Here is an 18,737-nt window from a genome sequence, read left to right on the forward strand (position 1 = left end):
AGGCCAATAAATATCTATGTGTGTCTCTCCGTTCTTAGGCATGTGTGTGTTTGTGTGTATAGATAGACAAAAACAAAATTGCTGTTATTTGTTACATACACACAAAATCTAAAACTTGCATGGTTATACAGAATAATACTGAGACCATGTGTCCCTCTCTTCTATTTAGTTTTCTCAGATCCTTCTCTCCGCTGTGTGTACCTCAGCAGGTGTCTCTCCCCCTCAGACTGCTCCTCGAATGGAGCTGCGTCGTGACACACGAGCAGAGAAACATCAAAGTCATCGTGGTGTCTCAGCCCCTCCAGGTCCTTATAGGTACCAGAGCTGAAACAGGAGAGAACAAACATGCAGCTTTTATTCAATTATAGAGGACAATGACAAAATACAGAACACGAGAGAAAAAACAAACTCTACTCCAAACGTTCAGTTTCAACACTGGAGAACTCAAGTAACGGGAGCAATTTAATAGTCGAGCGTGTAAACACTGGCTGGTGACTCACCAAAAAGAACACACTATAATGCATTTATAACTGCATTTTGTAAATGTTTTCAGTTGGTTTAATTCAAATAACCAGTGGGTTAAAATTTGATTCTGAAAAAAAAAATATGAGGTTGGAAACAAACAACATTGTTGTTGAATATTTGCTCATTTGATACCACAAGCACCTACTACAGGAGGCTTTTTGTTCTCCTCAGGAGAAAGCTAGCAAACCGTTAGCTAGCAAAGAATGGCCACTGCACACTGATGATATTTTTTACCTTATGGTCACAGTGTTGCACAGGGAAACCCATATATTGGTGTGATTAGTCATTTCTTTGATTTAAACACTTCTATATAAAAAGGGATCTTTTCCAGTACTTCCATTTCAAAAAGCTAAATTCAAGCACCTTGTGTGAATCCCGATCAACTAATGACAGAAAAGGCTAAACTAACTCAATCTAGTCAAATCAGCAGTAACTTTTTTTTTTTTTTTTTTTTTTTTTTTTAAATGTTCTCATTAAGAAACAGACTTTGATTTAATATGAATCAACACTTGGCAGGTAAAGAGATAAAATACACTGGCATCTGTATTAGCAGCCAACCAGCTGCAAGCCAAGCAGCTTTATCAGACCCTCACAGCTGTCTCTGGACCAGTTTAAACTGTCTGTCAGTCATCGCCACGTTCCAGCCACTTTGGCCTGGTTCTGACCGTAACAGAGATGCCAGACTGAAGGCAAAAATATTTTAATAGCTAATTTAACTAATCTTAGGAAATGTGCACCAGCTCACTGCCCAGAGCATAAAATATAGATGAAAGATTATGTAAGAACGTGAAAGATGAAAAAATAGGTGGACACTCAGTCTGAGCTCTTGTTAGATGATTTTTTTTTTTTACTTCAGTATTTAATAATACTGTTATTTTTATTAATTCTTCTAACACCCTTTGGGAATATTATCATTTCCATATTGTTACTCTTCCAGTATCCACCTCCATTTCCATGTAGAAGTAACTTTCTAAAGTTCTTCATTTAATGATTTCCACAGAGCTTATGTGAGAAACAGATGAGTCGAACCTGTTCCACAGAGCCACTAGTGCATACTCGTGCAAGTCCGCACTTGGCCCACCCTTCTTGTTCTCGATGTTCACTGCAGCCTTGGACATGCGGAGAGGCTTCATGCCGTACGTCCCGGCGTGATCGGTGATGTAATTATACAGCTGGTGAGCCGTTATCATTCCCGTGGACATGGAGAAATTCCCTATGCACACAGGTACAAAAGCAAGCTGAAAATGATGACCCAATGACAGGAAAAACACAGCACATTATACTAGGAAAAGTAAAGGTATGCTTTGACAAAAATATTTCCCTTTTTCCTGTAATACAGTTGATCAACCATGCCATGTTTGGTTAATAATGTTTGGTTTAGCTTTTGTTATATTACATGGAGCGTATATTTGTCTCAAGAAGTGCAAATACAAAGGTACTGGAACATTTATTTTACCTTGCTACTCGCGAATCACCTGAACATACTTTGTTGTTAATGGATTCTTTAAATATGACTTTTCATCTTCATTAGACATAGACAAGATTTTTTTTAAGCCTTATACACAGAACAGGAGAGTTGTACACTCACCCTGGAAGACGTGGTTGCGGCCAAACTTGGGGATGTCGGGATGATGGGAAATGAAGTCCTCCAGGAAACTGGTCAGCTGATAGCCTTGCCTCAAGGTCATGTGACAACCTAGCAGGTATTGATGCACCACGCGCAGGTGGAAATCGTAGCTGAATGAGTGCACGTGCATCAGGTCCCGCACTTTATCACACTCCTCGGTGAACAGCATTGACAGCTACAGGGCAGACAGACACACACACACACACACACACATTCCATTCAGGGCTATATAAATATGTTGATAATCACTTAATCTGCTGATTGGTGCTCTGATTATTCGATTATCCAGATTTCTAAAAAATCTCTTCAGGACTGTTACCCACTTAAGCAAAGCTCATTAAGGAAAACATTTATATATGAAAGCCTTGATTAGCCTTCCACCAATTTCATCAAAGGGTTTATCTGAAAGGTGTACCTCTTGTTCTGCCAGCTCTAGACTGTAGGATTTTCTATGCCCCAGAGACCAGACAGCAGAAGAAGAAATTCTACTTTGACACGCCACAACCATTTGCACTCATGCACATGCATTATGATTGAGAAAGCTCATAACATGGCCTTTAAAATGGATATTCATGTATAAACTGACCTACAAGTTATCATCACCATAAAATTTCATGGTACAGTCATTGATTATTCAGGCTAGACTTGATGGAGCTTTGAACAGCTTGAACATCGTCCTGGGCTGTTTTTACAGCAATCTAGAAGTTGTTTCCACATGCTTTAAGCATATTAAATGTAACATTTTTGTAGTTGGATTAAATTCATATATAGACATCTTTATTATTTGTAGTAGAAACACTGAGCAGGCCTGTGACTGTGGGATGAGTGACTGAATGACTGTGAGATGACTGAATGAACAAATGACTGAATAAACAGATTACGTGTCTGGGGTAAGATCAGAAAGCTGCCAATATAGAAGAAGAAGCCTTTATTTGTCACATATACATTACAGCACAGTGAAATTCTTTTCTTCACATATCCCAGCTTGTTAGGAAGCTGGGGTCAAAGCACAGGGTCAGACATGATACAGCACCCCTGGAGCAGAGAGGGTTAAGGGCCTTGCTCAAGGGCCCAACAATGGCAACTTGATGGTGCTGGGGCTCGAAACCCCCAACCTTCTGATCACTAACCCAGAGCCTTAACCATTGAGCCACCACTGCCTAGCAGTTGCCAGGATATTTTTCTTCTCTCATCCAACAACCAATGGAAAAAAACCCTACTTCCTATTATCTTGATAAGGGCTTTAAGCAAAACAAACAAACAAGCAAATTAACTAACTAACTAACTAACTAACTAACTAAGAAAAAAGAAAGAAAAAGCTTTTAAAAAAGACACGGAGGACATAAATGAGCAAAGGGCAGGTTCCCCGCAGCCCATATAATAAATACAAATTCATTAAAATAAATATAATAAATGATTATAAAAACACGGTCTGCATTGTTTAGAAAGACTTTAAAACCTGTTTTTATTCTACATTGTGATAAATATTGAGAATGATCAATATTTATAATTTTGTGGTGACATTTTTGGCCATAACACTCAGCCATACTAATAGGTACCTTTGCTCTGTAATTATAATTATTTCCATAGGTAGTGCATCATACATACTCATTATTCACTAGTCTGTTCGTCCTAGTTGCACTGTTTAAAAAGCTCTTAAAAATAAAGTGTAAACTTTCGTTAAACAAAAGTTTTGCAAGAAACCCAAATATTGTGGTACACTTCTCGTACCAAGAAAATGTCTTGAAGTAATCATTACAGTTTTCCCTTATCGTCCATCTCTCCCACCAGCTCTTACCTTACAAGCCTATTATTTATGCAGTGGCTCAGAAAGCCTCTTACTGACTCTAAATTGCTCTGACCACAAATTCAACACACAATTTTCCTCCAGCATCCAATATCCAGCACGGTACATTTTGCATGCTAACAGCCTAGCCATTGCTGCCAAACCAGCCTGTGTGAAACTCTTTTGTAAGCCTCTGTGATATCAGCTCAATAATCACGCCTTATTTAATTAAATCCACCATCAAAGACTGGCTTACAAAGGCATTAATGGCAAATGCAAATGACTGCAGAGAGACAACACCCGGGAGTAGTTAAAGCATGGTGGAAAGGTGTGTGTGTGTGTTGGGGAGGAGGGGGCTAAGTGCAGTTTCTGACTCCACTTTCATCTTGACCGTTAGCTGGGAAAAAATGCAAATAGGTCTTATCAAATCAAAAAGCCAGAGAAACAGCTATTATGTTAACACAGCTGAACCTTTCAACTCTTGTTTATGTGTGTGTGTGCGCGTGTGTGTGCGCGTGTGCACATGTTTGAGGGCAGTTTTCATAATCCAACTGGTGGTCCACTTCTTACCCACTTCAGATAGAATACTAATGAAGGATAACAATGTTTCTCATCTGCTTGTGTAAGTAAGCATTTAAAGTTAATCTGAATGCCTGAATGGCTGAGACTGTTCAACTTTCATTGACTTACCAATACCAGTGAAACATTTGGAAGGTAGTTAAACTGAAACCCCTGATCACCCACACACATGCTTCACGGTTGTCACATCCATAGAAACAGCGCAGTGAAGCATTTTTTTTGTGTTTTTACTTCCTGAATCTGCTTCTTTTGTGGCCAGATAGAAAAGTTAACTGCTCATGTCCTGCCATTAAGCGAAGAATAACAGAATTAGAAAAGTGGTAGCACTTAGGGTCAGTGTGTATCGTTCACCATTTACAGTAAGCTGAAAAAAAGAAAGAAAACACATTCTCCTGTATTCCTTCCAAATTTTCCAAACCAGACAAATGTTATCTTTCTCGTAGTTATCCCAATCTGTAATATAAAGCTAGCCCAGTTAATAAGCTAACAAATATTAAATAAAGCACTTTACACCGATCAGCCATAACATTAAAACTACCTGCCTAATATTGTGTAGGTCCCCCTTGTGCCACCAAAACAACTCTGACCCGTTGAGGCATGGACTCCACAAGACCTCTGAAGGTGTGCTGTGGTGTCTGGCACCAAGACGTTAGCAGCAGATCCTTTAAGTCGTGTAAGCTATGAGGCGGGGCCTCCATGGATCGGACTGGTTCGTCCAGCACATCCCACAGATGCTAGATCGGACTGAGATCTGGGGAATTTGGAGGCCAAGTCAACACCTTGAACTCTTTGTCATGTTCCTCAAACCATTCCTGAAATATTTTTGCAGTGTGGCAGGGCGCATTATCCTGCTGAAAGAGGCCACTGCCATTAGAGAATACTGTTGCCATGAAGGGGTGTACTTGGTCTGCAACAATGTTTAGGAAGGTGGTACGTGTCAAAGTAACATCCACATGAATTCCAGGACCCAAGGTTTCCCAGCAGAACATTGCCCAGAGCATCACACTGCCTCCGCCGACTTGCCTTCTTCCCATAGTGCATCTTTTCCCCAGTTAACCAACGCACACACAAATAGCCGTCCACATGATGTAAAAGAAAACGTGATTCATCAGACCAGGCCACCTTCTTTCATTGCTATGTGGTCCAGCTCTGATGCTTACGTGCCCGTTGTAGGTACTTTCGGTGGTGGACAGGGTCAGCATGGGCACTCTGACCAGTCTGCAGCTACGCAGCCCCATATGCAGCAAGCGGCGAGGCACTGTGTGTTCTGACACCTTTCTATTGTAGCCAGTATTAACTTTTTCAGCAACTTGTGCTGAAAAGTCAGCGCTGCACTGTCTATCCCAGTCGTCATTGTATTGTCTTGTGCTGTCTGCACATGTTTGCACTTGTGCACTTTATGTATAAATTTATGTAGTCTATTGTAGTTCTGTGTTGTTCTGTTTTTGTCTTATGTAGCACCTTGGTCCTGGAGAAACGTTGTTTCGTTTCACTATGTACTAACTGGCTGTATATGGTTGACATGACAATAAACTCCACTTGACTTGACTTGACTTGCTACAGTATCTCTTCTGTGGGAGTGGACCAGACGGGCTATCCTTCGCTCCACACACGACTCAATGAGCCTTGGGCGCCCATGACCCTGTCGCTGGTTCACCGGTTGTCCTTCCTTGGAATGCTTTTGGTAGGTAATAATCACTGCATACAGGGAACACCCCACAAGACCTGCTGTTTTGGAGATGCTCTGACCCAGTCATCTAGCCATCACAATTTGGCCCTTGTCAAAGTTTCTCAGATCCTTATGCTTGCCCATTTTTCCTGCTTCCAACACATCAACTTCAAAAACTCATTGTTCACTTGCTGCCTAATATATCCCACCCCTTGACAGGTGCCACTGTAACAAGATAATCAATGTTATTCACCTGTCACTGGACTATACTGATACTTTATTTATCTATAGCAGAGGTGCCTATAGATACATACTATGACCAAACTGTCTTCTATCATTTTAAGCTATCAGTTTCAGCAGAGCACCACAGCATGCTGGTCTGTAGTATTTGCTAAATCCCCAATATAACTATATTAATATTACAGACTCTAGCACTCTGTTATGTCCAGCTATGCAGACACCAATTTTCACTAGGCTGATGAGGTGCAAACATGTTACAGCCAGGTATAAAGAATAATTGGCACTCGAACAACTGGACTGTAAGGCTCTTGAGTGGCATTCATCCTATCGTCCAGAGATCACGAGTTGGAATCCTGACAATGTCTCAGCCATCAATGGCTGGGAGCCAAGAAAGCAAAATTGCTCATACTATATTTCTCCTGTCACTTACAGCAAAACGAGTCAATGATGGGCACCAAGTGTGCAGAAGAGGGCAGATAGCACTTTCCTCCAAGTGTGCAGACCACTGCTGCACAACGAGTCTGACAATGAAGACAATGATGGCACACCAACAACTAAGGAAGCTACTTTCCTGTTTTAGCAAGTAATGTTATGGTCAAGTAAAAATCATGCACTTTATAAAAACAGCGATATCATATGCTACAGCTTTTCCATTAAAATCTGAACTGACATCATCTTTCTCCGCTCAAAAGAAAAGTGCGCCTTCCCACTCGGCTTTAAAACAGGATTGAAGTTTTCATGCTGTGTCAGTTGCCAAACTGTAATGGATAAATGATTTGCTAAGATATGTACACAGGCCAGAAGGTAAAATAAAAATGCTAGGTAAAACTAAAAGTGAGTAGCCTTTATAAAAAAACATTTTCATCATCATCCTATTTCCATACATACACAATATGGCCAAAAGTTTGTAGACACCTGACCATCACACTCATATGTGCTTTTTGAACATTCCATTCCAGATTCAGTCCCCTTTGCTGTTATAATAACCTCCACTCTTCTGGGAAGGCTTTCTACTAGATTTTGGTGCATAGCTGTGGCCATTCAGTCACAAGAGCATTAGTGAGGTCAGGTACTGATGTTAGATGAGGAGGCCTGGCGCACAGTCAGCATTCCAATTCATCTCAAAGGTGTTCAGTGGGGTTGAGGTCAGGGCTCTGTGTAGGCCACTCGAATTCTTCCACTCCAACCTTGGCACACCATGTCTTCATGGACCTCACCTTGTACACTGGGGCAATGTCATGCTGGATCAGGTTTGGGCCTCTTAGTTCCAGTGAAGGGAAATTGTAATGCTACAGCATACAAAGACATCCTAGACAATTGTGTGCTTCCAACTTTGTGGCAAAAGTTTGGGGATGAACCACATATGGGTGTGATGGTCAGGTGTCCATATACTTTTGGCCATACAGCTCCAATTCAGAGCACACTGATCCTCCTTCACAAGGCTATAAACAGATATTATGATTAATAAGCTCTTTTTGTTTCTCTTTTTAGTCAAACAACAATAGCAACATCTGAATCAGGACCAAGCAGCATTTACATATGCAAGCTGTCATATATAACGAGTTTAGCAGGAAACAGAAATGTTGGTTAGGAGGTTTTATTTGTTTTGTCTGCAGAAAATAAAGCCACACGGTGCCCTAGGAGAATCCCATCCCGTCTCCCAGATGACATCAATGAGAAAACATGAGCGAAGTGAAACCTGAAATGGCAGAGTCGTGCAACAGACAGTCGCAGGAAATGAACAGAAGTCATCCCATTTTCTTTGAAAATCGCAAATGGGGGAAAGGGGCGAGGCTGCAGGCGCAAGGAGAATGAGGGGGGAAAGAACTAAAGCCTGATTGGTGTGAGGGCACAAGCCTGAGGATTCTGGGACATACCACAGAGTCTGAGTCTGAGGAGGCCTCGGGGAACGGCTTGCTACGAGGGGATGGCTCCTGATGGAAAGAGAGGATGAGATGGGACGTACACACACATACTCACACAGATACACACAGTGTACAGAAACACTCAAGAGAAAGGGCACATAGTACACAAAGACCAACAAGAAGCAATGAAACACGTAGAGAAGTTACATTTCACATTCACAGAACCACACACACACACACACAATGTTGTCACAGTGTTTTCTGCACTACTCTGAGGGTAAAAGGACTCTGAACATCTAATAGGAAGCATGTTGTGAAACTTTCAGTGAACTCCACTTATTTACTCACTACGTTAGCCAAGGCTTTGATTATGCACTGGTTTGATAGTTATAATATTTTACTGTAGCAATAAAAATGACATCCACACTTTAAATGTGCTACAAGAAAAGCACATTTCAAAGGGAGAAAATCTATGAAAAGATATTTGTATATTCAGGTCGATACTGAAGGGCAAGAGTGATTCTTTTAAAAGGTCTGCCGTTAATGATATTCTAGCAATTCACTAACTGAACCAAACTCTATCCATGTTCTACTTTTATTTATCAAAATACGAGTTTCCTAAACTATTTGGCCAAATGAGCCTTATCATGTAGAAAAGAGCTCTGTGAGAGATTGCTGTGATTTTTCCAACTCACATGCATTAGTCTGCTAAATTGCTGAAAAGTTTTATATTTTCATTTACAATTTTACCAGTTTTGTTGGTGCTGTTGATGTTCTGCTCATTTGCACAGTTTTATGGTTTGCCTTTTCACTGATTTTTATGTGAACTGTAATATCTAGGTAATATGAGTGAAAGATTACTGTACAAATCGAAAACATTAGATATTCTGATGAAATTATGATATTGCCTTCTTGTGACTTTCTTCAAAGTTAGTTATCTCCTTCTGTGGCTTATGTGATATGAAAGCAAAGTATGGCTTCTGCTTTTCTTTGCAGTCTCTGGCAGGATGAAATAAATTCTAATTTATGTGTTAGTTACCCTTGTGTTAGTTACACAGTACCTAACCACACCTCAAACCATGAAGCTGAAAATCTGTCACTTATAATACACAGAAGTCCCTTATAATGGTCAGTTCTTATTTATTAAGAGGGAGCCAATTTTCACCTGCTAATTAGGTCTCCCCATTAGGCAACAATCACCAACCCAGATGGGTGAAGACCACCTCTGAAGCCATGCCACCTCTTAGAAATAAAGTCATCATGCAGCTCAATGTGCTTAGTGGAGAGCATTGTCCTTTTTGCTACAGTATTTTGTTGTTTACAAGCATTATGATTATTTAACAGTATGCATTAATCAGTTTTAATGTTCATATTTAGTCAGATCGCAACATTAAACTAATGCAAATGCTTCACTTCATGTCACAGTACATGCTAGAAGGCAAAATCACATTATAGACCAGAAAATACAGTATTACATAAACACAACTGAAACTTAATTTCACCCTTAACACTGAAAACAGTAACACACACTAAAAAAAGAGAGATTTTTGTGGTATTAAAATAACTGGCATCTTCTGTAATTACTGCTGTCACTGATAACTAATGCGTTAGTGTGCATTACTGCACTTTGCCGAATGATTTTTTTTTTTGAGTACATTGATATAAATTACACAGAACTAACAAAGCAAATATTCTAAATTACTAATTATTACTAATACTGATAATTATTGCCCCATTAATTCGTTTCAGCATCTGGTTCATCGCTCCAGTAGCCCACTGTGCCCAATAGACCTGAATATGCTGACCCAAAACACACCGAGGCTTTTCTTTCAGTCACTCCAGCTCTGGAGAAGAACGCAAAACAATCGCACACTGTAACGACTTAATTGTTTACTTTGAGCAGCTGCGATTGTATGGCACCTCCCACTGAGTGACATCTGGAGATGCTTGGTAAACAAGGCAGCCATTTACAAACACTTACACTTAATTAGTCCTCATCTAGAGCTGAGCTGGACCCACTCCAAAGCTAACACACCATAGAAGGACAAGAGAGAGAGAAGTAGAGACAGAATAGGAAAATAGAGAGAGAGCAAGAGAGATCATGTGATGACTAGTGACCCTTGGCTAGCAGAGCTAGTAGAAGCTCCTGATATTAATGGCCTGATCTGAGGGGAATTAAAAAATTAAAAAAAAAGATAGAGACGACAATAAGAACACACAGAGACAATACATACACACTCTTTCGCTACCACAACAATTCAGAATTACCTGGGAATTAACTGTCTGGCCCATGGGAATCCGTGAGCACTCCAATGCATACTGCTTCACACAGAAGTAAAATCCCTGTAAGAGAGAGAGATTTATCTCACACTATGACAACTCTGATCACCACAATTCCACAAAAAATCAATTACTTTCTTCCATAAAACATTTTAAGCCACCAATCCTCAAACACTGTTTTGTCACAGCTGGGCAGAAGTGTGTGAAGAACATACTTGAAAGGCCAGTTCCATCAACATGATGCCACCAGGTAGTGCTCTCTGCAGGTGGTATGCCGTAGTGCCTGATCCACTGCTCTGCTGAAACACACACTCATATCTTAATATCACAGCAAAATTCAAACTTAATATCACAGCAAAATTTCAAGGACATGTGTAATTTAAAATGCTTGTAGCATATTAGGTAAATTTTTAATATGTAACATCATAAAGCATAACAACTACAAAAAAAACACAAGAGCAGCAAATATCAACCAATATAAATATGAAGTATAAATGAATAATAATTAAATAATAGATGTATAGATGTAATAGATGTACAAGATAGATATATAAAGTGATTTAATGGCAAACCGATTTAGTGGGAATTGATTAGCGGCTATTTTAAAACTGTTTTTTAGACTGGTTATTCTTTAGTGGACGCTCCACTAACATCTGCCACAGGGCGGTGTGTTTGTAAAGGTGATGAGACAGATGTGTGTAATGCTAAAGGCCATTGTGCTGCTACAGGTGTGTGTACCTTTGGACTTTCTTCACTCTTCTGCTTGTTGTAGGAGAAAGAAGAAAATGAGGACCTGCCCTCCGTGGAGAGAGAGCTCAGCAAGGCCGCCCGTGCACGAGCAATACTTCAAAGAGGGTGAGAGAGAGAAAGACAAAGAGTTGAAGAGAGATGACTGGGGGTTTGTGAATGTGTGTTGTTGACCCTGTGAGTAATAAAGCCTCATGCTGTTGGTCAGAATAAATCTCACACAGCCACCATCTGCACTGTCACCACCTTCACTACACTTCAGACACAAACACAAACACACACACGCACACACACACAGTCATTATGCCTATGGGAAAAGTCACTGAGCTCAGAGGGAGAACACAAGGCAGACAAGTTTTACAATGTGCTGAACTAGAGTTCTACTCTAATTAATTAATCAAATACATATTCACAAAGAGCCATCGCCTCTCTGCTGGGAGTCTTAGGGAATGAAGCATGACCGCAATGCTATCAATCTCAGGGAAGGAGGTGTGGCTTCTGTGGTAGCAGTCTCACGGAATGAGATGTGGCCTCTGAACTATCGGTCTCTAAATTACAAGAGGCTTGAGAATTAACTTACAACTGAAGCCCATGATGATCTGCTAAAAATGGCCGAAGCTCTCAGTGAGTACTGCAGACTGACATTTTGAACCTTTTAGCAACATATATCATTTTTTTGTAAATAAAATCAACTTACTTATGCTATTGTGGAAAGGTTTTATATACTCTCCTGTAATTTGCATTGCCTGTACTGACATTTTTTATATTTTATAGTAAGTGTCACATCCCAAGTGATAGTTTTGGCGTTTAATGCAGTCTGCTCACTCAAATTCATTCCTCTAAAATGCTATATCAATAGAAGAAAATTAGTTAAAAGCTCACTGAGTACAGGAATGAAGCAGACTGCTTTCCACCACTAGAGTGAGTGAGTTATTGATATTGATACTGAGGTAGTGATATTGAGATCAGAGTGAGAGTGTTGTGTTTCGTCATGGTGTGTGTGTGTGTGTGTGTGCGTGTATACCTGCGTGCAGGTGATGGGGGTCGGACCTGCACTAGAATGAAGCCCAGGCTCTGCAGGTACTGCACATACTGCTGCATAAAAGCGCTACAGATCTCCTGCTCCTCTTTACAGCGAACAGGAAGCAGCTCGGCCGAGTCTGTGCTGTGACTGCGGTCTCGACCTGAAGTTGCCGAGTCACTAGAGCGATGGCGCTTCTGAGAGACAGAACGAAGCAGAGAGAGAGAAAGAGAGAGAGAGAGAAACACAGATAAGAGAGATGAGATTATACAATAATTTTATTGTTACCATAAATTTTGCTAGTGAAATGTATTACCACAATAGTGGAGAAACACTCATGCTAATAAAACAAAGGTTATGAGACAAATGGAGGAGAGTGTGAGGAATAAGCAAATGAGCACGAGTGCAACAAGGGAAAGAAATCAAGTAATCCTGAGAGAGCGATTGTAAAAGAATTATAATGACAGCAAACAAAAGAGAAAAACAGGCAAAAAAAAGATTATAATATATAAAAATAGGCAAAAAAAAAGGATTAAAGCAAAAGGAGATAAAGGAGAGGGGGAGGAAGATATGGAGAAAGATGGGAGAGTGTGAGCGAAAGAAGAGAAGAAAAGAAAAGAAAAAAAAAAAAGGGATACAGTTAGAAAAATCAGAGAGGCAATGAGGTAAGAGGTACAACATGACGACAGTCAGGAGAAATCAAAACTAATTATACAGCCCTGCTGAAATACATGGAGGGAAAAAAGAAAGACGGTATGAAAGAGGGAGAAAATGAGAGAGAGAGACCTTCATTTGTGGCTGTACTCTGAGCTCATCTTGAATCTGTTTTCTGAAGAGCGGGTCAAAGAGCAGAGGAGTAGCACAGTAATGAACCAACCGAGACGACTGCTTCAGAGCATCCAGATCTGTAGTCTACACACACACACACACACACACACACACACACACACACACACACACACAAACAGTGCTGGGAAAAGTATTAAGGAAAGAAAAAAGGCTGTCTTAAATCACACATCATGCACTCTAGTCTTTGAACATACTATGTGCTAGATTATTTAGTAGCACCATAAGATCCCAAATTAAAAATGAACATTTTGCACCAAATAGAAGTGACAAATGACAGTGTGGTGTGCCACAGCCTGGGCTGGCAACACTCCAGCCTCCACAGGAACAAATACTGACTTTAAATGTCCAACCTAAACTTTTTACTGCTTATTCACTCCGTGTGTATGCAGTTTTCAAAAATTCAAACCACAACACAATTTAATGACGCCCCCATTTTCACTACAAAAGCAGTCTCAGTATGAACCCATGATATACGATAAAGCTGAAGTATAAGATTTAAGACATAGATATAAAAACATACAGTAACATGCATTGTAACTTACCCAACAGGATTTCTGATAACATATTCAAAAAATGTTAGTCCTGGCCGCTAATGATAGCCAGCTGGTTAACAAAACCTAAATTTCTAATAGGATTTTAAAGTCTTATTTAAAAAGGCTAATATTCTCAAATGCTAATGCTAGCCAGATGACTAGCAAAAACAACATTTTTGAATATGACTTTAAAATCCTAATAGTATTCACTGCTAATGCTAACTGGCTAGCTAATAAGAGCTAACCTGACAGAAGTTCTGAGGAGAGATTAAATCAAATTTTAAAATGTTAATAGCGTTTACTGCTGATGTTAACCACCTGGCTAACACAAGCTAACCTGATAGGATTTCTGAGGAGGTTTTAAATATTCAAAAATGTTAATAGTCTTCACTGCTAATGCGTGTTAACCGCTAAGATAAAATAAACTGATAAAAGTTCTGAGGAGATTTTCAAAAATGTTAATAGTCATTGATAATGCTAGCTAGTTGGCTAACAAGAGCTAACCTGACAGGATTTCTGATGAGAGTTTGTCATATTAAAAAGTCTTCACTACTAATGTAGCTAAAATAAGCTATCCTGAAAGCATTTTTAAGAAAACACTCTTTGAATTCAACCATAAAACCTCTGTTGAGGGTCCTGGTGTCTGCCTAGTTTGTGTCTTTGTGCTTAGTGTGTCCATCTATCACACGGAAAAACAGAGGTCACTTGAAAATAGGGGAGAAGCGAGATATACAGAGACAAACTCCTGCATCCCTACTGGGCAGCAGTGAAGTATAAAGGCAGAGAATTTATGAAAATGAGCTATAAATTGTGGCTCTTCAATTCCAGTCACTCTCAGAGCTGCTGGTCAGATGGGTACTGGATATGTCGCTGACACACCAAGCTGAAAGACTAACATTTTCTTTTAGTGCAGGAGCTTCTGAGTATCCCTTGATATCATAGTTTTAGCTATATGCTAATATTTGTTATGGCCTGCTGAAATGTTCTTCTTACTCATCACATCATGAGATAAACCATTATCTGGATTAGGAACATGTTTTTGCTGAAATATGGACAATTTTGAGTGAAACTAATGATCAGACCTGAGACATGAGTGGTTTCCTCTCTATTAAAGTCCCTAAGGGGTTTTGTACCTTTCCTGTGGAGACAGCTTTTCAATGTCTGACTGCCAACTAAAGTGGACAGGTCCAGTGTTACTTAATTACACACTACAGGGAATTAAGTGAGTATTTTGAGCTCTGCCAGTTGGCTAAGCATAAATGTAAGCTTGTATGGACCAACTTGCATATTAAGGGTTACTTGGGATTTGATTTAATTATTATTATTATTATTTTTTTTTTTACATTATAAGATTGTGATTGCCTCAAGGTGACACTGATTGATGGAGGGTGTAAATCTCTTTCTTTTCAAAGCTTGAACATCATTCAAAAAATAAATTAATATTTTCCAAGGAGTCTTTATAATCATCACAAAAGCACACAACTGTAAATTACTCTAAACATCTATATGATTCCAGAGGGTTTTTTTTTTACCCCCTATTTTTTTCTTTCTTTTTTTTTTTTTTTTTTTGCCTATTACATTCTGAAATCATGAGGTGGAAGTAGTCTGGTTAAAAAAAAAATCCAAGAAGCTCACATAATGGACATGGCTTAGAGCTTTGGAACCATTCCACCACTAAAGAGTATGTTTTCAGCCAGCTAACTTGTTTTTGTTTTTCTGCCAATGCATAATGGAACTCCCATATCTGATTGCATAATGGGTCAGCTCTTAAACTAGGGAAAATGAGGGATGTTTTTTAAGAAGGCTAACTGGTTCCCTAAAGCCACACTAGCTACAGCACTATGTTAGTGTTACTAACACAGTACAACTTGGTAAATAGTCTCAAACAGAAACAGAAAGATCTGGACAAACAACTATGACTTTGTACAGTTGGAGAAATAGCCCTTCTACACCACCTTTATCAATCTTTGCTCTAAACAGGCTCTGGCAATGCAGTCACATTGAAATACAATGAGCTCTGAAAGAAATCAAAGTAAATCTTCTTATCTTTTCCCAGAGCTGTAAGATGAGTTGAAGCAGTGGTTCTCAGTCCCTGTTCAGGAGACCCCAGACACATTTTGTATTTTATCTGCTTGAACACCCACGACTTGACTCACAAATTGAAAGTTGATATGCTGACTCGGGTAAAAACTAGAAAGTGGAGAGCATGTCCAGGCCAGGTGGGACATCATCTTCCTGTGTCAATCAGTTGTAGTAAAAAGCTGCTATCCTCAGAGATCATGGACATTTTTAGTCCATCATAGGTGCTGTTCCAGCATTCAGCTGAAAATGCTAACACTGGGAGAAATGTCACTGTTTAGTGGCAATCTACTGCCTAGCCAAAAAAAAAAAAAACTAGACATGTTACATAAACAGTAAAGTCTGAGTAGGCTAAAAGGCAGTAGCTTTGGCAGTTCTCCTGAAACTTTCTACAGTCAGGCAGTATGTGGTGTGCATGTTAATGACTTCAATTACAGCTAAGAATTCTGATTTTATAAAAGAAAAAGACCAGGCAGTATGTCAAACACAATTCCCATTTCCAAATGGACAAGATGTATCCATTTGTGTGGTTTTCCTTGTCTAGGAAATGTTTAGTGACATCACTCTGCTTTCATCTATTGCACTACAGTTTGAGAGACATGGACGGGTGAAAACAGCATGCACTTTTCAAGGTTCATTCCTACATACTCTGTCTTTTTCCTTTTAATGTAGATCCTGCACTTCCACAAAAGCAAGTTTGGGCATCGGTCTGATGCACAATCCCAGCATCAACCCTGGATCAAGGTGCAGCCTTGTCAGTCATGTTAATGAGACGTGGCAGAAATGTGTGTAAGAGTCAGGTGGTGATGGATAGTGTTCCAGAGCCTGATTCCGTATGTCAGTGTCACAGCTCTAACAGAGGCATGTAATAACGTAAGATCTGTCTCAGTAACGCCACCGCTCATGACCCACGGGCATGGAAAATGGGGAAGGATAATGGCTGAATGACAGGAACCCTGGGGCCAACAAGCCTAGAGTGTAGTGCATTGAAGCCCAGCTGTCACTGCTGTACTGATCCTACAGGAAAGCACTGCACACACACACATACGGCATGAGAAACTGTGCTCATAATTCTGTAGCATGCTCTGACAGACTGCTGCCACTGCTGTCCCATTAAACTGTCACATAGATGACTGTGCATGTATGGCTGTGTATGTGAGATGGAAGGAGAGACATGGCTGTGTGTATTTAGGAGAGCAGAGACAGGTGTATGTGTCTGGGCAAAATGAGACTCTGCAGGACCAAAGCAAACTGCATATGCTGAAGGTGTGATAGAGAAATAGTTTCACACATACACACACATACACATGCTGCTCTTCCAGCTTTTCAATCCTCTAGTAGCTGGCTGTTTCTCTTGACATCATGAAATGTCTAAAGTGCATTTTGCTACATGTGGGATTGACAGGTGAGGGTTTGGAGACCTGAAACTCACAGGAGCCACTCAACCAAATAGAAAGTGTGAGTGATCTCAGAAGTGCACTTACAGAAATGGGCATGTTGGACTGAGCCGATCTCTGTTGCCATGTCACAAACAAGTTCTCAATCTTCATCTGCTTTTCCAGCTCTGAAAATAATAATAAAAAAATAAAAATAAAAATAATAATAATAATAATAATTTAAAAAAAAAAGTAGGAGAAGATGAAAATGGAGGAGGAAGAGAGAGATAATTTTATATTTTATTCCCCAATGTCTTATCAAAAATGTTTGAAATATATTTGATCACAATTCTTTAGTAATGCTGTTAGACTTCTGGTTGTTGCTATTATTTATCTGTGCTGAAAATAGTGGTCATATATAACCTTCTCATATATATTTCATTAATCTGTTGAAAATGACTTGCATAGGAAACAAACAAGGGCAGAATAGTAAAGAACTTGTATCATATAATTTTTTTGGAGACAGGCAATGATCTCGAATGTTGTTTCAATTCATAAAAGATTTGCATAAATTTATAAAAATATTAGCCTTTTTTTTACTCCCACAGAAAATGATTGTTTTATCATTTGCTCATGTGAACACAGCCAAGGTCTGCATCAATGTACATCGTATGAGAGGTGTGTATTAGTGTGTGTGTATCAGATCAGTGTCTCACCTCTGCGTTCTGCCGCCTTCACCTCCAGCAGCTGTGCCCCATGGCGAGCCACAATATCCGCTCCGTCCTGATTTGGTAAGCGGCCGGCACTCACATCTCTGAGAGCTTCGTCAAAGGGCACGAGCTCAGCAGGAAAGGGCAGATGGGGCAGGCCCCGTCCCGAATTACTCAAACGACCTGCATCCTTATTGGACACTGGCGGTACAGGACTCCGCAGCAGGGCGTCTGCCTCCATCGTGGAGCTGAGGAAGGGGTTCGGCTCCTGCTGAGAGTGAGGAAAGGAGGAGAGCAGCAAAGTATGATGTGTGAAAGCTCACCTTTTACTGCTGTCTGTACAAATACAGTGGCAGCACCCCCACTAAGAGGATGTTGCCTTGTTTCTCTTTGACCTCACTCAAAGAAATGATTGTGCAGAATCGATTCTACAGAACATTAACAAACCATAAACTTCAGCATTAATACAACACAAGAAATGTTAACGAAGTAATAAAGCAATAACTCCTGTAATAATTGATGTTTGTTTATATTATAAATAAATGCACTGGCATTAACTTGTTTATTCAAACCATGACTAAAAATAATAAATTAACATAAATTAATTACAGAGTGTAATATTACTTTTTACTTATGGAAGGAATAAATATTGGGTAGAGCAGATGTTCATTATTTGGCTTATTTCAATAAACACTTATTATTACAAGCATTTATTATTTTTTTCCATCACACTGTTTATGGTGTATTAAGGCTGTTGTTAATGCTTTGTCAAGTAAGGAATAAAACATGACGGGGTGTGAGTTTTTTTTTTTTTTTTTGCCAAATATCCATTTATTTACATAATTTAATTT

General features: G+C 39.6%; 1 protein-coding gene across 14 annotated transcripts in view; it reads right to left on the bottom strand.

Annotated features, from left to right (window-relative positions):
• The window catches only part of szt2 (SZT2 subunit of KICSTOR complex), a 103,448-nt gene that overhangs the window by 7,247 nt on the left and 77,464 nt on the right, over window positions 1–18,737 (bottom strand). For 6 of the 14 annotated variants that reach the window (XM_034313328.2, XM_034313333.2, XM_034313342.2 and 3 more), the window contains 11 exons: window positions 17,893–18,157; window positions 17,285–17,364; window positions 13,126–13,251; window positions 12,343–12,536; window positions 11,310–11,415; window positions 10,787–10,870; window positions 10,560–10,634; window positions 8,304–8,360; window positions 2,114–2,327; window positions 1,555–1,738; window positions 202–324 (listed from right to left, as the gene is read on the bottom strand). In XM_034313328.2, the coding sequence (XP_034169219.2) occupies window positions 202–324; window positions 1,555–1,738; window positions 2,114–2,327; window positions 8,304–8,360; window positions 10,560–10,634; window positions 10,787–10,870; window positions 11,310–11,415; window positions 12,343–12,536; window positions 13,126–13,251; window positions 17,285–17,364; window positions 17,893–18,157 (1,508 nt within the window). The remainder of the gene's footprint in view (window positions 1–201; window positions 325–1,554; window positions 1,739–2,113; window positions 2,328–8,303; window positions 8,361–10,559; window positions 10,635–10,786; window positions 10,871–11,309; window positions 11,416–12,342; window positions 12,537–13,125; window positions 13,252–17,284; window positions 17,365–17,892; window positions 18,158–18,737) is intronic. The other 8 variants (XM_034313338.2, XM_026913958.3, XM_026913950.3 and 5 more) reach the window with 5 other exon arrangements.

This window comes from Pangasianodon hypophthalmus, chromosome 2 (assembly GCF_027358585.1).
Source record: "Pangasianodon hypophthalmus isolate fPanHyp1 chromosome 2, fPanHyp1.pri, whole genome shotgun sequence".
NCBI lineage: Eukaryota > Metazoa > Chordata > Actinopteri > Siluriformes > Pangasiidae > Pangasianodon > Pangasianodon hypophthalmus.